Source organism: Trichosurus vulpecula, chromosome 2 (genome assembly GCF_011100635.1).
Source record: "Trichosurus vulpecula isolate mTriVul1 chromosome 2, mTriVul1.pri, whole genome shotgun sequence".
NCBI lineage: Eukaryota > Metazoa > Chordata > Mammalia > Diprotodontia > Phalangeridae > Trichosurus > Trichosurus vulpecula.
In genome coordinates this window covers 49,041,389-49,068,848 of record NC_050574.1, presented here as the reverse complement: position 1 = coordinate 49,068,848, position 27,460 = coordinate 49,041,389, and the positions used below count along the sequence as shown (strand labels likewise).

Sequence of the window (27,460 nt, the reverse complement as noted above, 5' to 3'; positions counted from 1 at the left end):
TCTTAATAATCTCTCTCCATCCTCCCTTCCAAAGAGCCATCTTGTGTAACAAATAGTAATTTTTTAAAGACAAAAAAAAGGGAAAAAATCAGCACAACTGATTAATACTTAGAAAATACATTAAGTCATGTTCAATGTGTGCAGACCTGTCCCCTCCATGAAGTGCAGTTTGGGAGCATCTTCTCATAGCTTGTCTATTAAGGCATGCTTATTCTTTATAGTCTTGCATCATTCCCTTTTTTTTTTTTTTTTTGATATGTGTGTGTGGTCGTTCTTTCCATTTACATTGTTGTGGTCTTCCTGTATGTTGCTTTCTGGACTCTTGATTTTTTTCTGCATCAGTTTGTGTGATCCTCTCATACTTCTCAGTATCCATCACACTCAGTGTTTCATACAGCAATCGTAGTCCATTATATTCACGCACCATTCCTTAATTTACTATTATCTTTGTTTCCAATGTTTTGCTATCACAAAAAAGTGTTCTTGTAAATGTTTTGACTATAAAGGGATTTTCTTATCGATGGCTTCCTTGGAGGGTGGAGTATAAGGTTTTTTATGGTTTTTTTTTTTTTGAGGAGGTTCCAGCTTCTGGTCTATGCTTTTACTAGTGAAGGTAACTCTCATTGTGGAAAGTTATTCCAATAATGCAGATTAGCAATCCCCTCTGTACCTTACAGTTTTAGAAACTGTCTGGGCCTCCAAAGATAAGTTAATTTGTCTCTAGTTACACAGACCATGTGTTACAGAAACGGGACTCAAAACCATGTATTCCTGACTGTCAAGGCTGATCCTCTCTCCATTATGCCATGCTGTCCTTATGCAGGTATTATTAGCCCCATTTAAATAGAGGAGAAAATAGGTTTAGAAAGTTCATGGTCATTCAGCTAGTTAATGGAAAAGCTGAGATTCAGAGCCGGGTCTTTAGGCTCCTGTTTCAACAATCCCGCTAGCAGCTTCTGTGGGGGTGTAAGCCGGCACCCAGAAAGCTGCCAACAGCACAGGTTCTTTTGATCTGCTTAACTAAGGAAAGCAAGGTGAAGGGGTTGACAAGCTCACTTTAATTCAGCATACAAATATCAGTCACTTAGTTCAGGGGAGAAGGCCAGCACCCTGAACTTCAGAGCAATGTACAAACAAATTATAAACATCAATAGACAGACCCAATACAGATTCATAGTTACCAACATCTAGGTTCAGCCTGGGAGCTCAGAACAAGGGCTGGCCCAGAGTCATGCGCCACCACTGCTGTAAGGAGGAGCTCCAAAGGACAGCCAACCCTTGGTTTTTTATATCTTTTTCAGCATCAGGGGTGAGTCACACATGCAACTCACCCACGTGACCTGGAATTGTCACAAAGAGGCAGATTTAAGCCCATGTGGTCTAAGAGCCTCTGCTCTCTCAGACGTGTAAACTAGGCCCTCCCTGGAGTTGGCCTCACCTTGGGCCCCACCTTAGCTGCCAATCCACACCCACTAAGGTTTTACACCTAATAGCTCGGGCCTGGGGCTTAGCACCTAGTAAGGCTCAATGAATTACTCAAAGGGAACAAAAGCCAAACTATTCAAGGGTACTTGTTGAACTAAGTGCTAAGGAGCCTGTTTTGCTTACCAACACAGCTCCATTGATTTTTCTGGTCAGTCCTAGTGAACAGGCCACGGTGACTTAGGATCTTCCCAGGGCATTTGTGGCTTTCTGAACCAACTCTTCCACAACACCTGCTCTTTAGCCATTAGTCACACTGCCCCATGGTTTCCAAGCTCTTTAGACTGGCCCAAATGTGGGATAGCCTTACAGGACTGAAATAATCATGTTCCTCTCTTTAATAATTTGAGTAATCAGTGTATATATTTTTCAAAGGAAGTTTTTCAAATAGATGGTACTGTCATCTTCATCTAGAATAATAGAGTTAGAATGGACAGGATCTCAAGGGCCATCTAGTCTTTCTCTTTCATTTTGTAGGAGAGTCACTTGCAGCCTAGAGACATTGAGAAACTTGTACCAGAAGGTCACAAAAGAAGGAGTTGGTAGAATCAGGATAGAGTCAGGGCCAAGCTCAGTGCTCTTACCACTTTACCATGGGCCTTAACTCGCGTACTTTATAGTTGGTGACAGTACCTAGAAGGAGAGGTGGCTAGTTGAAAGTCATCGAGTTGGGAGCCAGCCAGAAGCTTTCGACTTCAGATCTCACTTTTACCACTTTGCCCTGCCTTCCCTCTTGGCTCATGCCCCTCATTTTTTTTTTTCTTTCTTACTGTTTTTTAAAAAAAATATTTAATTTATTTATTTTGAGTTTTCAACATTCATTTCCATAAGTTTTAAATTTTCTTCTCCTCCCTCCCCAAGACAGCATGCAATCTGATATGTGCTCTACACATACATTCCCATTAAACACATTTTCACATTAGTCATATTGCATAGAAGAATTATAAAGAGTGGGAGAAACCATGAGAAGGGAAACAAAACAAAGCAAAGGAGAAAAGAGTCTGCTTCACTCTGCATTTCGACTCTGTAGTTCTTTCTCTAGATGTGGATGGCATTTTCCATCGTGAGTCCTTTGGAAAAGTTTTTGGTCCTTGAATTGCTAAGAAGGGCTGTCTGTCAAAATCAGTCATCGAACACTGTGGCTGTTACTATGTACAATGTTCTCCTGGTTCTGCTCACTTCACTCGGCATCAGTTCATATGAATTGTTCCAGGTTTTCCCGAAGTCCACCTGCTCATCATTTCTTATAGTGCAGTAGTATTCCATTACATTCATACAAAACTTCTCAACCATTCCCCAATTGATGGCATGCCTCTCACTTTTGACATGAGGATATTGGACTAAATGATATCGTTGTCCTTTCCAGTCTGACATTTATAGACTTTCATCTTTTTGTACTATTTCCTGATCAGTCAAAAAGTGCATGCAAAATGCTGTGTTTGGAAGCCAATGTTTCTTTGTAAGGTACTCTGAAAATTTAAATCGTTGCAGCCCTCAGCATTACTGGTCAATACTGATGTCTCTAATGTTATACTCTGATGATGCTCCCTCTATGGCAGTGGTTATCTGTTTCAGTAATCGCTATGCGGGTTTGCTTGGTGATTAAACAAATCTGATGTGTTTGTGAAGCTCCCGAGTTTTCAGTAATGGGAAGTCATTAGAATTCATGCAGCCTGGATAGCATAACAGAGTGCCTGAGCTGGAGGCACTTTCTGATTTTTGATCTACTTCCCCCAAAAATTTGTATGTAGATTTGTACCCTAGCTAAAAATAGAGTGGAAGATTTCTGTTTTCTTTTTCTGGATGCAATTTCAAAATTAGGTCTAGAATCCCAGTCCTGTCTTTGAACCACACACGGGCTGGCTACTTGTGGGGCTTAAGAGAGAAGCAGCATTTTCTTATCTTTGTTCTCTCCTTCTAGGTGCATGTTACTATGATGCTAATCAGTCCATGTATGTCTTTGGAGGCTGCACCCAGAGCAGCTGCAATGCTGCCTTCAATGACCTCTGGAGACTTGATCTCAATAGTAAAGAGTGGATCCGACCTCTGGCTTCAGGTGAGAGATGACACAATGACTTTGGTATCACTTGTTGTGACTTCCTTCTGCACTCTGGTGTGTTGAGTTTTTTCCTTAGAAACAGCTTTGTCAAGGAAAGAATGCCTGCTGAATTCTTTGCATTGATAAATTCACAGTTTTATCCTCAATGCTGGTGCTTTGCCAATGTTTCTAGACTGCTGTGTGTTGTTTTCTCAAGGTCTCCTATAGGTACGTAATGCTGCTTTGTGCTAGGCTTAAAATAAGGACTGACACCAAACCGTGAGAACCCTAGCTGGCTGACAGGTGTTATTGTCCCAGGGCTAAGATCTCTGCATACCTTTTGTTGTTACTAGCCCAGATATTTGGGGAGTGTAGAGGGACTTGTTTCTGCTTGTCTCTCTTTAAGAGCCTGAGTGTGGGAATATTTCACAGCAGGTATATTCCTGCCTACAGAGCCCCTCTGTGCCAAGAGTTCTAGCAGAAAGACTCTGTCTTTTTTCCCTCTCTTGGCTTGAAGATCAGTTAGTTTCAATGTTTTATTCGATTCGCTAACCATCTCTCAGATGACTCTTATATGTAAGGCACTGTACTAGGCTCTAGAACAACATGCATGAAAAGGGCCCAGTCCCTTCCCTTAGGAAGTCAGAGGACTCACAGGAACACAGGGGCATCTGGTGCCCCCTCCTCCTCTTTTAGATGAGGAAACTAAGGCACAGGGAGATTGAGTGACTTGCCTGAAGGTAGGTACACAGGTAGTCAGTGACAGAGCTGGGATTCGAACTCAGGTCCTTTATCTCCAAACCCAGCACTTTGTCCTTTATGTCCCACTCTGACTGCTACAAAAAAAGAAATGTGAGAAAGTTTAATATGAGGGGGCTTATGAAAGGGGAAAAGGGAGGTCCAGGCAGAGTATTCTAGGAAAGTTGAGGATACTATTAGGTAAGGAAGTCCCGGGAAGGAGCCTGTAGGTAGGTAATGTGCATATTGCCTTTTTGCCATTTGGTTTTGAACTGGGATGTGCCATGATCAGTTCTGGGCATTAGGAAAGCCATTATTTGGAAAACTATATGGATCAGGGAAGAGAAACTAGAAGCAGGGAGCCTAATATAGGACTGATGAGAGGTGACAAAAACCTGAACTAGTGTGGTAGTAGTGTGAATGGAGACGGATTTGAACATTCTTGCGGAAGGAGAATCAACAGAACTTGGTCGCTGATTGTATAGTTCTGTGGGAGGTGAATGAGAAGGAAGAATCAAAGATAGTCCTGGGGTTTTGAGTCTGGGGGACTGAATGCATGGATGATGTTGCCATTAACAGACATGCGAAAGATTGGCGAGTAGTGGCAGGTTTAATTGGGGGATATGTGCTTTCTTGCCTACGGTTTAGAGATTTGGGGAATCATTAGATCAGGGTACAGAATCATTCCATTTACCCTGCCCCCACCTTCTGTTTGCAACCTTAAACACCACACCTTGGGGAGAGAGATGTGGCAATCAGGAGATAACCTCAACAGAAGTCTCTTGGGACTCCTTTTCTAGACATTCATTTAGGAAGTAACTAAAATCAGTGCAGTGATTTTATCTGTGTGATCCTGGGCAAGTCATTTGATCCCTGGCTCCCTTAGTTTGCTTGACTGTAAAATGGCAGTCATAACTGCCCCTCCCTCCCAGGGTTGTTGTGGGGATTAAATGAGGTAATACTTGCAAAGCACTTAGCACAGGGCCTGGCACACAGTAGATGCTCAATAAATGTTTATTTCCTTCCTCTTTTTCCTTTATTCCTTTTTTTCCTTCTTCCTTCTCTTCTTTCTGTTCTTCCCTGTAGCTTTTGATTGATGCCATCTCCTTATCTACTTTTAGGCCCTCTATTCCCCAAATAAACTTTTGAAATTCCTTCTTCTTTATTAATCAGTAGCACTGTTAGAAGATAGTCCTGTGAGAATATCATTTAGGCAGCAATCCCATGGGAAGATTCCCTGAGGAAATGTTTCTGCATGCTGTCATGAGTGCTGACCAAAATCAGTTCTGAGTTGAGACATTAGTGACTCTTTCTGAACAGAATGTGGTTGTTGATCTGCTGGTGGTGAGTGTGACTCACCGGGTTAGATGCTGAGGGTGGGGAGGGGACTCCCACAGGTCTTCTTGTGCTGGTTAGTTGTACACCTTCTTCTCCATGTTTGCCAGGAGATGTAGTGAGTACTTGGTCTTCAAAACCAGAGTTTATTTAGTGGAGCTGACATGCTAAACAAAGGGTGGGCAACACAGGGTCTTAGTAGAGACACTAACATCACCGAGTTCTTACATGACTGTCATGCCATTTGCTTTATTAGCTCATAAATTCACAGCATGTTAAAGCTGGAGAGGGTCATAGCTTCATTTTCTGTCCAATGAAGGGGTTGAACCAGATAATCTTTGAAACCCAGACAAGGGGTATGTGAAAGAGCAAGAAGAATGATGAGGAAACAGCAATAATCTTAGCAGAATTCCATTTAAAGAGATGAGAATGGGATAATGATAATGATGGAATTTATGCAATGTATCATTCCAGGTTGCACAGATTTAGCATTTATTGCATATCTAGAAAGACATGATCACATAGCTAAAATTATGTACCAGTAACTCACTACCCTTGATAAGTTTCCATATTACAGATAAAAACCATATTCTCTCTTTGAGAATTCATTAAGTAAACCTCATTGGAAATGGAAAATCATCGGTCAGAATCTCCAAACTGCATAGAATGAAAAATTTTCCAATCATAGAAATCTAGCAGAGGAGATCAGCATTATGTGAGAATAGGACAAAATTCAGTTAATCCCTGTTGTTCTATTGGAGTTATCTCAAAAGTGCTTTCAGTGAAACTAGAGAAGACGAGATTACATGCCCAAACTCTTATTCAGGTACAAAAAGCAGTCATTTTTTTCCAACTCTACAGTCATTCAGAGAAACTAAATATAAAGTCACTTGTCCTCAGACTCTTGGAATCTGAACTTCATCAAAAAAAACGTATGAAGGAGATCAATGATGATCATACAGATTTAAAATATATTAACTTACAGTTGCATAACTGCTTTCTACACATGAAACATTTTCACATTATCACTTGATTCTCCAAGCTAGTGAGCAAGCATTAAGTGCTTAATTTGTTCCAGGCACTATGCTTAATTCTGGGGCAAAGAAAGGTAAAATCACAGTCACTGCTGTAAAGGATCTCACATTCTGATAGGGGACATGGTGTGCAAATAGCTATAACTTAAACTATGCAGACAGTGTAAAATGGAGACTCATCTTACAGGTACCTGACTAGTGATAAGGAGGTACCAGGGAAGGCCTCCTGAGGCTTGAAGCTGGGAGTTAGGAGTGGAGAGTTAGAGCATTTCAGCCATTTAGGTTCTATTGCCAGTTCAAGTGTATGGAGTCCAGAGAGGTGTCACCTATAAGGAACAGCAAGCAGACCTTCTTAGCTGGAAGATGCCAGGTTGTAAAGTGCTTTCAGTGCCAGATAAAAGATTCCTGTTTAATCTGGGAGCTCCTATTGGATAAGGATCTTTACTGAATAGGGTATATTTGACAATAGTTTGGATGTGTGGAGTGAGGCTGAGTGAAGATGACCCCAAAGTTTTGAGCCTGGGTGACTAGAAGGATGGTGGTGCCCTCAAGAATAATAGGGAAATTGGGAAGAAGGCAAAGGTTGGGGGGGGGGGTGCGGCAGTGAGAAGAGATGAGTTCTCTTCTTGACATACTGAATTTGAGATGTCCAGAGGGCAGTTGGTGATGCATGATTGGAGCTCAGAAGAGAAATTAGGATTGTGTAGATCTGGGAATCATCTGTATAGAGAGGATAATTGAGTCCACGGGAGTGGATGAGATCACCATTAGAAATAGTATAGAGGGGGCAGCTGGGTAGCGCGGTGAGTGGAGCACTGGCCCTGAAGTCAGGAGGACCTGAGTTCAAATCTGACCTCAGATACTTGACACACTAGCTGTATGACCTTGGGCATGTTACTTAACCCCAATTGCCTTGCCTTCCCCTCTCAAGAAAGAAAGAAAAGAAATAGTATAGAGGAAAAAAGAGAAGAGGGAGCTCTTGGCAAATGGTTTCGATTTTTAAAGCATTTTTAAATGAAATGTGAGTGAAGATCTTCAGCTAAGAAGGGGAGAGGAGGAAAGTATCATGGGAGGCTTGAGGTTTGCTGAAAAGGTTTGAAATCGCCATTGAGATGAGTTTGCATTTCTACTCCTCCAGACAAATTAATTGAACAGGTGTAAAAGGATTGCCTTGTTGGAGGGAGTGCCCAATTCAGATTATGTGGCATAAATCTGTAGTGGACCAAATCAGCAGCGTTTCATGGTTTTTCTCCAGCTCCCTTCAGTGACACATGAATGGGAGGGAAGGCGGTGAGTGATGGGATTAATCTAAGGTATTTTAGGTGACAGGATAAGAGAGTGCAGGGAGTAATTTCCCTAGAGATAGGGAAGAGAGCAGAGTGGAGCCAGTGCAGGGGTGATGGCCTGCGAAAGAACTGAGGGATGGAGGGATTGGAGGTCATGGTGTGGTTGAAGAACAGGTGTAGGGGCTGTTGAGCAAAAGGAAAGATAGAATGTGCTAGAAGATTATGATCAGAAAAAGAAATTCATTGCTTACAACATGGAAGTGGAATGCTTGTGGGTGACAGCTAGATTAAGGGTATGACTGTCTCTGTGGATCTGAAGTACAATAGAATGGGGAAGTACAATAGATTGAGGAACTAGAGTGGTAGGGTAGTTTGAGAGAGTATAAATATATAGATGAAAATCCCCTATTAGGAGGGCAAGAATTGTGGTGGAGAGGACTGTGAGCCAGACATTTAACTTACTGAGTACTGAAGGGGAATGTCCTGTGTGACAGTAGATGATGGCCATGGCTACAGCTGTGAGGATTTGGATTAGGTGGTAAAAAAAATTTGGATCACTTATACGTCAAAGGATGATAACTTGCTGCTAGCGATGGTTGTAGAGGGAAAGTCTGGAAGTGGTCATGGAAAGCAAGGAACGTTGTGACTTCCACACCATGCTTGACCTGTGAGTCATGCATTGTCATGAAGTGAGGGTGCCCAAGTCTCAAAGATGGCCAGAAAATGGAAGGAGTGTGAAAGGAAATGGGTTTAGATGAAAACAGATTTCTTAATTCAGATCTGCAATGCAGGTTTTGGTGACTTGCCCAGAGTCTTGTGGCTGAAGTGTAAAATGGCTGAGACATTCAAGTCTTATTGGGAAAAAGTGCTGGTTTTGGAGTCGGAGCCATTTAGTATCTATGTGGCCTTAGTTAAGTCCCATAACCTTTTTGAATGTCAATTTTTCCTTTTGTATAGTAGTGGAGTCGGACTGAATGACCTCTGAGTAATGTCTAGCACTAAATCTATGATCTATCTGGTCACTCTTCATATATATGATTCTTGCTAGGATCTAACTGTAATGGATTTACCAAGAAGACTTTGTATTTTAGCTCTTGCCTTTGATCCTGTTTTTGCTTTTGTTTTATGTGGGGGAATCATCAAAGGGACCCAGAGAATTATCTGATCTCATTCTTGGGCTGCTTTATAGAATAGATAACTTAAATCTATAGAGATTCAGTAATTTGCCTGAGGTTAAACAACTAGTAAGTGGTGAGGGGGAAATGGGGCTGGAAGCCAGGTTTTCTGACCCAAGTGTGGTGTCCTTCAAGGCTGAATTGGACTCTATTCCCATTTGACTGTACCATGGGTAGAAATTGTGGGGATTGAGTGAATCACACTGACTCCATCTTGTAATTCAGTCCTGCTTCTAGGCTCAGTTCCCTTTCTATTCAGTTATAAGTCTAGTCCAGTTTCTGTCTATGGGAAAACTTTATTCAATTATGGGAATTGTGAGAAAACTTTATTGCATTGTTTGAACCTAGCCTTGTGTGGCTGGGAAGCTGGACCACCTCTGCCTGCTTCTTAGAGACCCTTAACTAAGGACCTAGGTCATGCTGACTAGAAACCCAGTCAAATCTGAGGATTAATGCGAGGAATTTTCTCACAATTAAACATCTCAAGCAATCCACATGTTTTATCTGAAAACTGGCCCTGTACTGTGTCAATAAGTTACTGTTTCCTTGTTGTTTTTTTAATTGAATACAGACACTTGGGGGGAATAGGGCATCTTTTTCTGATTTCAGGAATTACATCTCTTCATTCCTTCCTTCCCAACTTGGCAAGTCCCTAATCTTTCCTTCAATTAGATAGCAGATTACTTAATCTTATACCCTGGTTTATGTTCTGTTAATTGTTTTTTTATGCATAAAAATCTGTTTTCCACCTGTACTTGGGGTCCAGTGCCAAGCTGAGGAGGCCGGGTCCCGATTTGTTATGCTGTCAGCATGCACTGTTTAATTGTTTCTTCAGTTATTTCAGATTTCACCTGTCACAGGCCCATGACCTTTGAGTCTGGAGATTTCAAGGGTCTAATCTGGCTCCCAGAGGGAGCACCAGAGTTTTCCATTCAGGGAATGCAATCAGCTCCTCTCAGGTTTCCTTGCTATAGTTGATGTAGTAGATTGTGTTCCAGAAAACAGTAGTGACAGTCAAAACAACGCAAGTCGGATCTGATTTGTGAGCTTGTAGGCATTTAGTAAGCACCTGCTAATTAATCTGAATAGTTAGGCATTGTGCTAATCACTTGGGATAAAAAGAAAGGCCAAAGACAGTCCCTCTTGCCAAAAAGCTCAGAGTCTAATGGGGGAAACAGCATGCAAACAGCTACGTGTGGACAAACTGTAAGGGAGGATTAATTGGAAAGAATCAACAGAGGGTAGGGACTAGAATTAAGAGGTATTGGGAAAGACTTCATGTAGAGGGTGGGATTTTAGCTGGGATTTGAAGAAAGTCAGGGAAGTCAGAAGGGGGAGATAAGCAGAGGGAGACAGAGAACATTCAACAAAATGCCTGGAGTTGGGAGATGGAGGGTCTTGGTCAAGAGGCCAGTGTCCAAGAGGACTTGAGGGTGGGGTGGGGATGTAAGTTATAAGAAGACTGGAAAGACATGGGGTGGGGGCAAGTTAAGGAGTGCTTTGAAAGCCAAACAGGAGTTTGTATTTGCTCTTAGAGATGATAGGAAGCCACTGGGGTTTATTTTTCTGTAGAAATTCTGATATAATTGGGATTAGGTTCATAATTTAGGGTCTGATACCCAACTTCCCAGTTTATCAACCTCCTTATCTCCCCATGATCTTCATCTTTCCTCCATCCCAGCCACATGCACAGGGACATACGTTCTACCTCTGATCTATAGCAGATTTCTACATATAGGACTGTCTCTCCCTGTGCCCTTTTATCTCTCCTACAGTTATTCCCCATCCTCACTGTAACCTCTAGTCACTTTACCTTCCTCCCTTTTTCCCAGGCTATCAGCCTTGCTTTGGCTTTTTTTCCCCTAATAGGTAACCAGTCCAACTTTATACTGTCCTTGACTCTTAGTCCTTTGTGCCTTTGGCCTATGGCTACTTATTCCATTCGAAGCACCCGCCTAGTGTAGGTGTGTCCTGTGCTGTGTACTTGGTGCTTAACAGTTGCTTAATAAGTGCTTGTTAAATGATCTCCTTGGATATGAATGATGAGAGAAGACAAGGTGGCACAGTGACTAGAACACTGTGCTTAGATTCGTGGAGACCTGATTTCAGATCCTTAGGAGACTCTTAGGAGCTCTGTGACCTTGAACGAGTTGCTTAAATTCAGCCTCATCTGTATGGTACCCACCTCACAGTTATGAGCATAAAATGAGAGACTATATTTAAACCTTACATTGAAGATTTGCAAACCTTAAAGTATTGTTTTAACATCCAATGTTACCCCCTCAGTTTATTAGTTATGATTTGGTGTCTTTTCCCTGCCCTAGACTGTAAGGTTCATGAGGGCAGGGTCTCCATTACCTAAACATTAGCTCCCTCAGTTCCTCATAATGATGTTTGACATATTCCAGGGATATAGTACACTAATAATCAACAAGAGTTTATTAAGTACTGGTTATATGAAGTGTTAGGCATTGTGTTAACGCAAAAACATCTACCTTTGAAAAAAAGAGCTTATACCTAAATATAAAGGGGTACAGATAAGATCTGTCTGTCCATCTGTCTGTCCATCTGCTTACAGAGAGAATAGTGAAAAGGTAACCTTAGTGGGGAAGGTCTAGCATCTGGAGATACAAAAGATGATATTTGAACTAAGTCTTAAAGGAACTAGGAGCTCTAAGAGGCCAAGGAGAGGAGGGAGGGCATCCTAGGTATGGGGGCAGCCAATGCAAAGGCCCAGAGGCAGGAGATGGAATGTCATGTGTGAGGAGCAGCCAGGAGGCCAGTGACATTTCATTGTTAGCATATGTGGCGGGGAGTAAAATGTGAGAAAACTGGAAAGATAGAAATGTGTCAGGTTGTGGAGAATCTAAATCTCTGATCCTGTTGGAACTAGGGAGCCTCTGGAGTTTGAGAGGAAACAGGGTAACATAGTTAGATCTACCCGTTAGTACAAATCCTTGGCATCTATGTGGAAGATCAGTGTTTATTGAGTGAATGAGTTTATAAGGGCTACTGACAAGAGTGTGGGCAGGAAACCCTTGTCCTTTCAGCTTTGGTGTGTCATTTGTGCATTTCCAGATCTCCTCCCTGAGAGGAGAAATATCAACCAAAGCCTCAGACTTGGCTATACTAGTTATAACTTAGAAAAGGTGCAATTTGGACTAGATCCCTTTTGAGGTCCTTTCCAACTCAGAGATGATGTGATTCTTCTATTATATAAAAGTTGATATAGTTGTAACTTTCAGTTTTATAATCCAGGAAAATAGAGGAAGTTAAACAGATCATTAAAACCTACTTGCAGACATTTGTATGCTTTAGTTTAAGTGGTGGTTGTTTTTATTTCTATCTTCAAAAATAAATCCTAACACTTATCTTGCACTTTGAGTCCACAGTTGTTCAGTCATTACCTTTGCATTGGCAGCACAGATGACAGTTTATTTGAGGTGATTTGTCCAAAAGCAATTATTTTTGAGCTCAGACAAATCTCAGAAATTGATTCAGAATCACAGAAGTTCAAAGCTCAGGTCTGACTCCTCAGATATATGCTCATGCTTTGTATGTCTTCCAGATGTTAACACATTCAAAACCTAGGAAAGCGGCCTAATTTTTTCTACCTGGATTTGTAATACAAAAAAAAAATAGAATAATCACAGTCGATTTCTGAGGGGAAAACATTTCATGAACCAGGCAATCAGGATTGTCAGGCACTAGGGATATGTCTTAGGAAGGGTAGATAACTTTATTACTATTGATAACACATGTAGCCATGCAAAGACAGTCTAGTTTCATGTTGGAAAATGTCGCTGCCTGGGAAGATCTGGAATTTTTTCCATCTCCAACCTTATGCATTTGGCGGTTAAGCCATTCTGTAAGCAGTTGTGTCCTACTTGTCATGTCTTCTCCTCTCTGCTTTTCTCTTCTTTTCCCTCTGATGTAAATAAAGACTGTGTTTAGATTCAGCCTAAAAGTGATGATGAAAGAGTAGCTCTCAGTTGCTGCCAAGACCATTCATTCTTCTTTCTTCATATTGAGGCTAGCTCTGTGTATTTGATTGATAGCCAGTAATTTTCTTTTATGCTAAACATTTTTTATTATTGGAAATGACTAAATTCCTAAGTGAACATTTGACACTTACATTTGAAATGGAATACTTGGCTCTGGAAGATTTGGCTCTTAATTGTTTCTCAAAAAGGAAACTAAGTTTTAAAACTTTCCACGGAGTGATCTGTAAATAAAAAAATTGTCTATAAATGTTAAGCAAAGACTCAAAGCTTAAAACATCATCTGACTTAACTAGTTGGTCCTGGTTGAAGAGCTGGCTTTTCTACTGTATTTTAACTTGTGAACCTTCGTTCTCTAGGTTTGGTTCCTTTTTTCCTTTTTTTCTTTCCCTCCCCCTCCCAGTCCATGTAGTGTTTCTTTCTTGTTCAGCACCTTTCTTATAGAGAGGGAGAACTCATCCAGATGAGATGCTGCTTATTAACTTCCACTCCAAGCTCCTGTGTGACCTTGGACTTTCCAATTTTCCTAAGAAAAGAGTTAGATTACATATCCTCTAAGATGCCTTCAAACTTTAAAATTCTGTGATCTCAAAGTTAGCTATTCAATTTTGATTAACTGGTAGGTTCTGTGATACTGGAAAAGGCTTTTTGATTGTGGCCCTGGAGAGTCTGAAGATAGAGAGACAAAAACAACAAAGTGGCTCTGCCCGCAGGGAGCTTGTATTTTACAACATGATATTAAAATATTAATAGTATATATTTTTAATAATATAAAATGTTAATAATGCTTTATATTTGTAGTGCTCATTGGTTTTCTTATTACTTGTAGGGAGTAAAAGTAGCCATATTTTACAAATAGAGGAAATTGAGACTCAGGTTAGATAATTTAAAGATCATATGAGGGGCAGAGCTAAAATGCAAACTCCCTGTCTTTAAATTTCATGGTTAGTATTCTTTCCACTACTTCCTCTTACCTTATTCCCATCCCTAAAATTAGTGAAATCTAACATCCTTTTAATACTTTTTCACATCTTTTTTGTTATATGTCTGTAAAGTATTCCCGTTTCTCAGGTGAAAGCCTGGACCTGCACTGAGAATTAAGGGATGACTTTCACTTAGATCCCTTCGCTTTGGGATCCCAAAGCTGTGATAATCTTTCTCTACCACGTTAACAAGAAGACTCTTTGGTTCTGTGTTCCTCCTGCTGCCGTAAAACCATCAAACCATCTAACTCTGTTTGTTCTAGGTTGTCATAATTTCCCCTAAACAGCAGGCTCGTCCTTTATGACTACAGTAAACTTTACTTTATATGGCGTCTTATTCCAATATATTACCAAATGATGCTTAGATTTAAATAGTTTAAGTTTTATGCCCTAAAATGTGCCCCTTCAAACTGGTAAAGGAAGGAAAAAAATCTTTAAAGGTCAGTATCTTTAGGGCTGACATGAAAGATGTCTTCTGTTCATCACTTCTGACCTCTGTGTTGTCCTACCAGTAATCACTGAGGAATTCCCCTGAGCAATTCAGCAGCTTTGTGTATCAGTCATGACCACTCTGGATGTTGGTAGTATCTGGCTGTCATCCAGTCATACCTCCATTTACATTCTCCAAACAGTTGGTGAGAAACCAGCTTCTCAGGGTTTTTCCACATCTTCTCCCTGATAGCATCTGAGCCTATTGGTTATCTCTATTTGATCAGGACTTTGTCAGCAATAAAGGATTAATCACTTTATTGGTTATCAAATATCACTTTCATTTGGGGGCAGGTGATTTCATCTTTTCAGAACTTCTGATTTCTTCTTCTGGAGCAAAGTTCTGGGACCTTATGCTTTTTGCCTGGTTCTCCTTTTATGCAAGCAATATTCCTGATGCTTTACACGTTCAGATTGGCTGTTGTGTTTTGTCTCTCTAAACTAGTGGGTATTGGCTTTTGCATTCAGGTTAAGCTAGTTTCCTTTACAATGTGCTTTGCTTTTTCCTTTTTCTTTCTCTCTCTTTGTAGTAAGAGATGTCAGTCTCACCTCCCCAGCCGTAAAACATGGTCTCTTACAGTCAGAGGCTGTAGGAGATGCTAACCTGGGCATCTGGAATGCTAACCTTAGGAATTTTAAAATTCCCACTCTGCCATCTGTCAATTCTGCTTTTTTTACTTGGGAGAAATCCTTATAAAATAAGTTCATAAATTCCTACCTTTACAAAATGAGGAAATGGCTGCAGAGAGCAGTAGTGACTACTGTGTCTCTTTGGCCAGGTAAGCAGCCAAGCTGGCTCTAGAGCCTGGGCCTTCTGACCTAGATCCAGGACTCTTTGCAGTGGGCCTGGAAGGACCTTAGGAAGCATCTGGTCCCGCCTTCTCACTTTCCAGCTGATGTATCAGTGCCTGGCTCAAGCCTGAATGAGGAGCTGAGACTCTTGTCCCATGACTGAGAACAGAATTTCTGAAACTGTTCCATGTTTTTCAGCTAGCGCTTTATCATGGATTGTTTTGGGGATTGTTTTTCTTTTTCCTTGGAAAAGCAAAGACCACTTCACACTGTGTTACCAGATGGCATCAGATAGGAAAGAGTGACAAATAAATGTCGCTTCAACTTTGTCATCTTTAGAATCTGAGAGAATACTTTTCTGCATGGATTACCCAGGAATTACCCAGCATTTTCTCCCACTGTTCACTAGTCTTTGGTGCTTGAAGGAGAGTGGTAGAGGATTCACTCCATCTTTGTGGTGAAGAAGGCAAGTGTAGACAAGGGAACATCATTAAATGATCACTGTCCTGAGCCATTCCACTCTTGCTGCTATTTGGAAGATAGCCCTTGGTCATCCTGAGGCACCAGAAAAAACAGTTATGTCCTGAACTTGAGAGCAGAAGGTTGGGCTGGCGATTTTATTTTTATTATTCATTTCTTTAGATTCTTTTTCAGGATATTTGTAACAGGTATCTTTCAAAAATGTTATTTAAGAAGTACTTGGTAGACAGTTGTAGGCACTACCATATATACAGAAAACACAGTGCTGTTAAGTGAATACAATGCCTAAGCATTGCTAGCTTGGCCAGTGACCTTGATGTGCACCTAAGATTTGTCCTAATTACCCTCTTTTAAGATAGTGAATGCTAGGACTGATTTGATCTGGTGTATTCAAGGTGACCTCTTGGCCTTTGGATATTGGAAGAGTATTTAGAACTATTACTGAGAACTGGACAAGCCATGCTTTGTAGGTGTCAAAGGTAAGGCTTGAACCCAGGCCTTCCTGGTTCCAAAGCCAGTCTCCCATTTACTATGCCATGCTGCTGCTAAGTGTTTTAGTAAATTTCAAATGAAGTAAATTTGAACAGAACTCTCTCCAACTCTGACCCTTCAAAACAAGTCACTATGGAATTTATTTTTAAAGCAAGGTGCTGGGATCAGATATAGGGACACACCTTTAATCTCTTTACTGGGGGAGACTGCCTGATGGATCCCCTTGAGTGGGAGAGTTCTGAACAGCATAAGGGTGAAGATCTCTGTTGTCTAAGCTAAATCTGGTGCCAGTGCATTTAACCTCGGGCAATGGGAGACTACTGGTTCCCTAAGGAAGGGCAAACATACCCAGGCTGAAAAAATAGAGTAGCTTAAAATTTCTGTGACTATCAGTATTGGGTTCAGGTCCATGAATAGCTACTGCACTTCTGTCCACAGAGAGACAGGAAGATGCAGTGCCAAAAAGAAATAATTAATTAAATAGTGCTGCCCAGGCAGTAATGCCCATTGAGGATTCCTTCAATAATGACTGGTACATGTGGCAATATTCCATTGTTGTTGCAAAGTATAATTTAGAATAAAAGGATTAATTATTTTTGGCCCTGGACCAAGTGCCATTTTCTTAGCTGTGAAGCCCTTTTGGAGGGTAGGAAAGGCTTTGCAAAGCAAACATTGTATTTTAGAAAAATGTGCAAAAGTTAGTCATAGTAAGAACTAGTCCCTGAAGACTGGTAACAACCTTCCCTCTCAGAACTTCATACTTTCAGAAGATACGATTTTGCCTGTATGAGTGCTTGTTCTATTAATAAAAATTAAAACCCCTCTATATCTTTCAGTGAACTTTATGAATTTCTTTGACAGAAAAATTCATCACCCTTTGGTTAAACTTTTTGGTAGTGATCCTCTCTCAGCTTAGCTAGTTTGGAGGAAAAGGGATGTAGTCCATTCCCGAGTCTGTTTTTCAAGTCTGTTCCACTATGTAGATGGGCCCAGGCAGCACTAGTACTCCCTTGGCATTAGTCCTAGAGAATCCAGGCTCCCTGGATGCTGGGCAGAGGCATCAGAAGGGTTTGTTAATGGAGGATAGTCAGCCTCATGACACTGTGAACTAAGCAGAGGACTGATTGCTCTTTCAGGTCATACGGCTAGATATGGAAGGGGTCTCAAAGGTCATTTAGTTCAATCCTTCATTTTACAGATGAGGAAACAGACCCAGAGAGATTAAGTGACTTACTCAAGGTCACACAGGAAGTGTCAGATGTAAGATCTGAACCCAGGTCCTTTGACCCCAGAGCCAGTATTTCTTGTATTGTAGCAAGCAGCCATCAGGCTAGTGGTGAGCCATTCACTTTGGGAGAATAGAAGGCGATCCCTCAGTTAAGGTACTTGTCTTAGTAATCTGTAGCATCTATTTTGTCCAATTGGACTATGCTTAGAAGTTCTGTATGGAGGGAATAATGATGGAATAAGAAAGTGGTTCCTAGACTTGCAAATCTGAAGGTTTGGGAAAGAATTTAATAATTTGCTTGTTTTAGAGTTCTTGGCTACTGTTAGAAAAAAGTCCCCTTACCTTTACCTCATATTCAGGGTTCCCCCTGGTGAATGTTCTTGTGAACTACTGACCTCCCTTCTGGGAGGAGTGGAAACTCAGACTAAAGCAAATTGGCAAATGTTGGACTTGGTGGCTCCTCTCCATAGCATCATCTCTTTAGAGCCATAATGGACTTCAGAGGCTAACTCAGTGAATTGGCCCAGGTCAGACAGGTGAGGTTGGTCAATATTCTTTCCACTATCCGTCATCTAGTGTGCAGTGCCTCCTGGGGGGCGGGCACTGTGCTTACATGCTGGGCCCTGCCCTCCAGGAGCTTCCTCAAATCGGGGAGACAGAATCCAAACAACTATGTACTAGCATTAAGGGCCATCAGGAAAGGCTTCCTGTAGAAGGTGGGATTTTAACAAGGGGAGCCCGGAAGACGAGAGGTCCAGATGCGGGGAACAGCCAGTGAGAATATCTGGAATCAGGAGGTGGAATGTCTTGTTCAAGGAACAGTGAAGAACCCACTGTCACTGGATCAGAGAGAATAAAGAGGGGAATATGGTGTAAGAAGACTGGAAAGCTAGGAAGAGGCCAACTTATGAGAGGCTTTTATATATGATCCTGGAGGTTAATTTATTGAATGGGCTTGGGGGTGGTAGTGTCTGACATAGTCAGAGCTGCTCGAGTGGAGAGAGACTTAAGGTTTAGTGAGCTGTGTAAGCTGGGAAGCCATCATATTCTTGACATTTGCAGGACCTTAGGTCTCTAGGAGCTTAGCTTATTGGTAGTAACAGCTTATATTTCTGTAGCACTAAAGTCTTTTTCCCATAACACTCCCAGGAGGTGGTGAAGTAAAAGCAGCAGTGTTTGCATTTTGCTGTAGAGGTGACAGACTCAGAGGTGCTCATGGTCACACGACTACTGGGAGTCAGCGGTGAGACTGGAACCCAGGTGCCTCTGGCTGCAGGTTCAGGATTCTTAGTGGGGAGTCAGCTGGGAACCTTATTGAAATGGAGGCCCCAGGGCCTGGGCTAGTAGCCTTTCTTTCCTGCCACTATTCCCAGCAAAGGATGTTCATGAATCTTCAGGTAAGAACTGGGAATTCAGTGAGGTGTTGAGAGCAGTTGGAGGCCAGGGACCTGAGTTTCAAGGCTGCCTTACTATGACTGTGTGCACATCCCTGTCCCTCGTGAGATCTGTTTCTTCATCTGCAACAGAGATAACGAATACTATTATTATTTGCCTCACAGGATTTTTGTGAGGCTCAGAAGAGATAATGTGGGTAAGATGCTTTTTTAAAATTTTATTCTTTTAGTTTACAGCATTCAGTTCCACAGGTTTTTGGGTTCCAAATTTTCTCTTTCCCCTCCCCCCTACCCCCCAAGACGGCATATAATCCAGCGTAGGTTCTACATTTACCTTCACGTTAAACTTATTTACATAATAGTCCAGTTGTAAAGAAGAATTATAACCAATGGAATGAATCATGAGAAAGGAGAAACAAAACCAAAAAAGAAGGGAAAAAAAAAGAGAGCAGAGTTAGCCAAGTCTTTTGGAGCTGTCTTTGAACCTTGCATTGATGAGAGGAGTCACGTCTATCAAAGTTAGTCCTTACAGATGCCGTGTGTCTGTAATCGTGTATGATGATCTCTTGGTTCTGCTCCCCTCACTTGGCATCAGTTCATATAAGTCTTTCATATAAGGTTGTAATGAAGTCTGTCTGTTCCTCATTTGTTATTGCACAATAGCATTCCATTACATTCATATACCACAATTTGTTTAGCCATTCCCCAGTTGATGGGCATCCCCTTGATTTCTGATTCTATGCAATCACAAAAAGAGCTGCTATAAATATTTTTGTGCCTACGGGTCCATTTCCCGCTTGTGTGATCTCTTTGGGACATAGTCCTAGAAGTGGTATTGCTGGGTCAAAGGGTATGCATATTTTTGTAGCCCTTTGGGCATAGTTCTAAATTGCTCTCCAGAATGGCTGGATCTGTTCACAATTCCACCAACAATGTAGCAATGTTCCAATTTTCCCACATCCTTTGCAGCATTTATCATTTTCCTGTTTTGTCATGTTAACCAATCTGACAGGAGAGATGTGGTACCTAAGAGTTGTTTTCATTTGCATTTCTCTAATCAGTAGTGATTTAGAGCATTTTTTCATATGCCTATAAGATATCTTTAATTTGTTCCTCTGAAAACTGCCTGTTCATATCCTTTGGCCATTTCTCAATTGGGGAATGACTTGTATTCCTATAAATTTGGTTCAGTGCCCTGTATATTTTAGATATGAGGCATTTATCAGTCAGAGACACTGGTTGTAAAGATTTTTTCCCAGTTTTTTTGCTTCCTTCCTAATCTTTCTTGCATTGGCTTTGTTTATACAAAAACTTTAAAATTTAACATAGTTAGAATTATACATTTTGCTCCCTATCTCTTAGTGGGGAGTCAGCTAGGCAAGGTGCTTTTTTAACTGGCAAAAGACTACAGGTCAGTGGGAGCAAAGCTCTCATTTCCTCAGCAGTCAGCCACCGCGCGCCTTCCCGGCCTTGTTACGATTGTTAGGCTCGACACAGTGCCTTTGCATTGAATTGCCAGGCAGTCCTGCCACTGGGACACAGCAAAGGGAGAAGATTTGGGCAGTGTGTCTGTGTTGTCTTGGGCTCCAGAGAAGAGTGTGAGGTCTGGAGGCTCCCCCGCCTCACCGTGATGTCCTTGCTGCTTCCTAGGACTACACGAGGGGATGTGTCTTGAGTGTGAAAACGTTTTCACACGTACTTTGCTTGTTCTGTAGGTAGAAGGACAACAAAATGCTTTTGCTGACAAAGGCTTGGGAACCTCTTTTGTGGACACTGCTCCCCGCCTTGTAGTTGTGTCCATAAATCAGAGCTGAGTGGCCCCTGGACTTTTAAAAGCAGTTTTTAGATCCTCGAGATCTCTGTAATTGGGATTCATCGTAAACGTGCTTTATGGTTGTTATAGTGGCTCTGGGAACCATAACTTTAAATTTCCTGTATATTCTACGCCCAAACCCTTCCCTAGGATGTGGCTTAACACGTTTTTGGCATTTAATTTTTCTTTCTCCTATGAGAAAATATGCCTCTCAATACTATGAATAAAACAGACCAGTAAGTCCAATATTTCATCAGGCTGCTTGTGGGAGTGTGGGTTGAACTGATTTATTCATGAGCATACAAAGTCCTTTCCCTACAAATCAGTTTTTATATTTGAATTCACTGTAGCCCAACAGTTACTTCTACTTTCTGGGCTTGCACATCTTTAGGATAATGAGTATCTGGAATGGATAAATCTCATAACTCCCTTCCCTTAATTCTGAAAACTCCTAATTATCCACAGCAGCATTGCTGTAATGCAACATTGCCCTCTTACTCACATCATTTAAATTCTTTAGGGAGCAGTTACAGCAGGAAATAACTCTGGCAATTAGTTAATATTGCAATTTGAGATGTTGGGATTTTTGGAAGAGGGTAGAAGGGAAAAGAAGACACTTCTCCCTCTCTCCCTTTCTCCACCCCCCCATTTAATTTCACTTTTGCTGCCAGAAGGGAAGAGGTATACAGATTAGGATAATCTTTTGTTTCTATAAGGACCTCTTCTGCCTTTAGAAAGCCTTAAGGGAACAGTAAGTTTCAGAAGCTACACAACTGGAAACATCTGATTTATTTATTTTGTACTGATCAATGGATCATGATTTGGCTAATAAAATTCTCTCTGATCCCTAAGAAGAAAGCTTTCAGATGTGTTGCTCTGCTTACTTAATTTTAAAGACAAATGATTTGTTTTCCTTGAGATAGTATGCCCTGAAATCCTATATTTTTTGGTAGTCAGTGAGGACCTTGGCCTTATTAGCAGGTGCTTTTGTGTACTGACATTTGTAGCAAAGACACAAGACTTGGATTAAACTAAAAAAATTAATGTTTGTGTTCTTTGCTGTGTTATGTTAGCTCCCTTCTAAAGCATGTATGTATAGTACATAGCCTTAGCTGATTTTCCCATATTTCCCCATTTATTGGGACTGGGAACAGTATGATTAAAGGAGATATCTATATGAAGACCTTTGCCCTGAATGGAAACAGAGCCAAAAGGGTTTCTAAACGGTGATGGTGGTGGTGATTGATAGTATTTTTATATCTCTTTAAGGTTTACAGAGCACGTGGCAAATATTTTCTCACTTGATCCTTGTAAGGACCATGAGAGTTGGGTGCTATTATCATCACCAATTTAAAGATGAAAAAACTGAGAGAGGCAGAAATTCAGTAATTTGCCCAATGTCACATAGCTAATAAGTGTCTGAGGCTGGGTTTGAACTCAGATTTCCCTGACTTTGGGCCCAGCCCTTTATCAAGCAGTGCAGGTGTTTTGCTTTGGAAATGGACACTGGGACCTTTCTAACATGTATAGATTTCTGTTGTTTAATAAATAAGTTTTATTGATGTCTCCTGTTTTTTATACCACAGTCATTATCCATCCAGTATGTCCTATGACTCCATATGATTCTCTCTTGTTACAAAAAAAAACCAAAAACAAAAAGCAATTAAGCAAACCCAAGCACCCTAATCACATCTGGTAGTTTACAACATGCACTATTCTGTACCCTACCTTTTTCCTGAGAGCAAGTTTTCATTGTGATGAGCCTGTGACAGCATGCTCTTATGTGGAAAGTCTTAGCTGGATAAACTGAGGAGAGCCAAATAGGCAGGGCAAGGAGGTTGAACTACATAGTGTTTATCCTGGCTCTTTCTCCACTGAATAGGACTGACTGACTTTTCATTCAGTAAACATTTATTAAGTGCCTGTTGTGTGTAAGGCCAAATGTTAGTCACTGGGGAAGGAAGATGAAAAAAACAACATAGCCTCTGCCCCTAAGAACTTAGCACACAGGGAGAGAGGGTGGCGTATATACAAATAACTATTTTTCAAAGAGAAATGCACAAGGGATCATGGCAAAGGGTTGTGAGAAATGTGGGGATGGGTAGCAGCTGAGTTGGGCCTTTTAGGAAAGGAGGGACTTTTCTTTGAACCCTTGCTTGAAACCCAAGATCAGCACCACTTTTTACTATTTTTACTTCTAAATAGCTCTCATTCAATTCTGCACATTTTTTTTAGCATCTTCTTTGTGTATACATAAAAGTACCCAACAGCTACAATTAATAAATTATCAGATGATACTGAGAAAAATGAAGGAATGAACAAGCATTTTATACAAAGCACTGTGCTAACCACTGGGGATACAAATAGAAAGGCAAGCCCTCTGCTCTCTGGTGGGAGTCACGTTCTAGTAGGAGAGATAATATATGGAGGAGATTTCACTTGCAAGTCAGGTAGAAGGGGGCCCTACGGTTCTTAGGGTACAACAGTGTACCACCTGGGCATTTATCTTCTTTGATGTTATTTCCACTGATAAAGCTGTATTCATTCTTATTGCACCATACGACAGTGCCAAGGACTTTGGTGGCAGTAAATGCTCAGAAATTTTGGGCAGTTCTTTCATTTATTTATTAATTTATTTTTTGTACTATGGTATTCAGCTTTTTTGACTTGTCATCATCTTCTGGGAAACCTATGATCTTTCGGTTTTACTAACATGTCCTGTCTTTGAGATTAGTATATTTTACTAGGCTAGAGAGCACATTTTCTTATAATATTTTGATTTTTGCTTTTCTTCTAGATTGACCTTCACTTCTGTATATTTGCATTTACAGTCAATTTTACTTTCTTTTGTTTCTGTGCTGAAACTTGCCATAAGAGATTCAAGTTTTTTCGTTCTGCCTGTTATTTTTGTTATCCAGGTTATATACTCTGTTCCCGTAATTCTCATTTCTCTTTTGAACCACTCATAAATAGCAGGTTGTGTTGCCATGTTCTCAGATTCCACAGGATCCTCCGTCTCATCAAGTGTTGGATTGTTTTCCTTTATTTTGTAGTATTTATTCATAGTATATGCCTGAACTCATTTTCTGGATCTGGATCCCACATTTCTTCCTGCTGTTAATTGCTTCTCTATTAATTTGTCTGATTATGTTCGAGATCTTTGAGTTTTCTTCTTGAGATCTTTGGTAATTTCAGTCTTTCTGCTCTCCTTATTTTCCCCTTTTGCTTACTTTCTGACTCCTTCTCTTCTGCTAGTAGTTTCCCTGAGGGCTGGATCTCAAAATGTTTCTGTCTCCTCTCATGCTGAGCAATCTATTGTTCACCAGACTAGGTCTCTGCCCCAGATGACTTTTGGGCAGACAGAATGGACCCCAGCTGGATGTTGTCCTCTTTTCTTCAGGCTCACTGGAGTGCTGCCTGGCCTCCCCTTGTAGTATCCTGTCCTGATCCCTCAGTTCTCTGCCCGAATCCTGGTGGTTCAGAGAGCTGCCTGATTGATTTCTGTAGTTTAAGTTTTCAGTGCTCCGAGTAGGTGGGGGTGGGATATGGCTTTGAGCTCAGAGGCTGGGGCTTTTTTGTTTTTTGTTTGGGGAGTTTTTTGTTGAAAGCTGGTGGGTTGGGCCCTTCCTTGGGTCTGCTAGTATAGGTTTGCTACCAGTAACATGGTGTGTGGTGGGGGAAGGGATGCTAAGTGAGCTCAAGGTATGCATCCATTCATGGGGTTTTGTTGCTTTTAACTTTCTTTGAGGTTCTCTTAACCTTTTCTGAGGTTCTCGGAGGTAGAGATGGCATGGTGGACATTCAGTGCAAAAATACAATGATGCAGTGTTGTGTGAGGAATAGCAAGTAGGCCAGAATGGCTTTGAGTGAGGGGAAGGAATGTGTTCAAAGACCGAAAAGCTAGGAAGGGGCCAGGTTATGACGAAAGGGGGCCATGGGAGTTTAGGTGTAGGAGGTTTGTGACATAATCATACCTACGCTACATCAGACACCACACACAGAAAGTCATTGTGGTAGTTTGGGTGAATTGGAATGGGAAGAGATTGTCGTGATGGTCCAGGTGAGGGCTATTGAGGGCCTGAACTAAAGGGCCGGGTATGTGAATCAGGACGAGCAGATGTTCATGAAAAATGTGGAGAACAAAATAACAGCATTTGACCGTTGATTAGATACGTGGGATGAGGGAGAGAAGAATCAGGGATGACGTTAAGGGGTGCCAAAGAATGGTAACGCCCTTACCAGTAGTAGGGGAGTTCAGAAGGGGGACAGGGTATGCGGAAAAGGTAATGTGTCATTTTTAGACGTGTTGAGTTTATCTAACAAGTAGCTGATGATACAGGAGAGAGACTGTGGCTGGATAGGTAGATCTGAGACTCACATGCATAGAGATGATAATTGAACCCAGGGGAGTTGAAGAGAGTGACAAGGGAGACGGTACGATTGTTCCATCGGTTGTTCTTGATTCTCCAAGAGGACCAGAGTGAATGACATCACTGTCGGAGTTACGTGCAGCGCGTCCTACTGTGGCCGATCAGACGAGCAGGAACTTGTAAGGCCCTGCCGCAGGTTGGGAGACAGTGAAGAGAGAAGAGGGCCCTGGACAGAGCCTTGGGGACCACCCACAGTTTTGACATGGCCTGGATGAAGAGTCAGCAAAGCATATTGAGAAAGATGAGGTAAATAGAAAGAAGAGCCCAAAGCAAATTCACAAAATCCAAAAAGGAAAATATCCAAAAGGAGAAAGTGGCCAGTGATATCAAGTGATCTGAATGGTCAAGGAGGATGAAGATTGAGAAAAAGCCACTATATTTGACAGTCACGAGGTCATCGGTCATTTTGGAGAGGGCAGTTAAAGTTGAATGATGAGCTCAGGATCCAAATTGAAGAGGGTTTAGAAGAGAATTCTAATAGAAGTGGAGGTATAGATGTTTTTATTTTTCATTTTTTCAAGGAATTTAATTCAGAAGGAGAGACGGGGAGGCAGGACAAGAAAACAGTGTTAATGGTCAGAGTCACTATTTGTTCTGAGCCAAATTTCATGTCTACTGGATCATATATATATATATGTACATATACAGGTGTATGTGTATTCACAGATACGTTATACACATACACACACGCTGTCAAAAGATTTTTCACGTTTGCTAGTCCAAAGTTATTACAATTTTGAGGTACTATAGATAGCCCAGGAAGTTTTAAAAAACATATGGCTGTGTTTATACATTATATATATGTGCATTTCAAAGTCTCTAATAGACCATGCATATTGTGAATGAACTGTTATAAATCCATAATTGTTGAGCATTATTACTGCATTATTTTAGATTTAAATCAGTTAAGAAAAACATGAAAGAGGAAAAAACCTCTAGGTATTTCCCTGTGATAAACTTGGCGCCTGAAGAACAGGATTCAAGTTAGGGCTCCTTTCTTACTGACCTTGAACCAATTGCTTGACCTCTCAAAACCTGTTTCTTCATCTATAAAATGTTAGTCATACTTATATGGCCCAGGTACATTATGAGGAAAATGCTTCATAAATTATAAAATACATAAATGTGAATTTTTGTTTTGCAACTATCAGTTTAGTGCTGGTAGGACTACTATGCAATATCTCTGACCATGTATGATCATGGCTCTGGAAAACTGGTGCTTCTGAGCCAGTTTTTTTTTTAACTAATTTATTTATTTTTAGTTTTCAACATTCACTTCCATAAGTTTTAAATTTTCTTCCCCTCCCTCCCCAAGACAGTCTGCAATCCGATATAGGCTGTACATATACATTCCTATTAAACATAATTTTACATTAGTCATGTTGAACAGAAGAATTATAATGAACGGGAGAAACCATGAGAAAGAAAAGAAAAAACAAACAAAAAAAGGAAATAGTCTGCTTCACTCTGCATTCAGACTCCATACTTTTTTCTCCGGATGTGGATGCCATCTTCGATTATGAGTCCTTTGGAATTGTTTTAGGTCCTTGCATTGCTGAGATGTGCTAAGTCCACCAAAATCAGTCATCAAACACTGTGTACAATGTTATCCTGCTTCTGCTCACTTCACTCAGCATCAGTTCATATAAGTCTTTCCACATTTTTCTGAAGTCGGCCTGTTCATCCTTTCTTATAGCACAATAGTACTCCATTACATTCATATAGCACAACTTGTTCAGCCATTCCCCAACCGATAGGCATCCCCTCAATTTCCACTTCTTGGCCACCACAAAAAGAGCTGCTATAAATATTTTTGTACATGTGGATCCTTTTTCCATTTGTATGATGTCTTTGGGATACAGCCCTAGAAGTGGTATTGCTGGATCAAAGGGTATGCGCATTTTTATGGTCCTTTGGGCATAGTTCCAAATTGCTCTCCAGAATGGTTGGATCAGCTCACAGCTCCACCAGCAATGAATCAGTGTTCCAACTTTCACACATCTTCTCCAACATTTATCATTTTCCTGTTTTGTCATGTTAGACAATCTGATAGGTGTGATGTAGTACCTTAGAGTTGTTTTGATTTGCATTTCTCTAATCAATAGTGATTTAGAGCATTTTTTCATGTGACTATAGAGAGCTTTAATTTCTTCCTCTGAAGACTGCCTGTTCATATCCTTTGACCATTTATCAGTTGGGGAATGGCTTGTATTCTTGTAAAATTCTTGACTCAGTTCTGTATATATTTTAGAAATGAGGTCTATATCAGA

The 27,460-nt window shown here is 40.9% G+C and overlaps 1 protein-coding gene across 1 annotated transcript in view; it reads left to right on the top strand.

Moving 5' to 3' along the window:
• The window catches only part of FBXO42 (F-box protein 42), a 102,674-nt gene that overhangs the window by 51,375 nt on the left and 23,839 nt on the right, over positions 1 to 27,460 (top strand). The window contains exon 4 of the mRNA XM_036746169.1: positions 3,404 to 3,538. Coding sequence (XP_036602064.1) covers positions 3,404 to 3,538 — 135 coding nt within the window. The remainder of the gene's footprint in view (positions 1 to 3,403; positions 3,539 to 27,460) is intronic.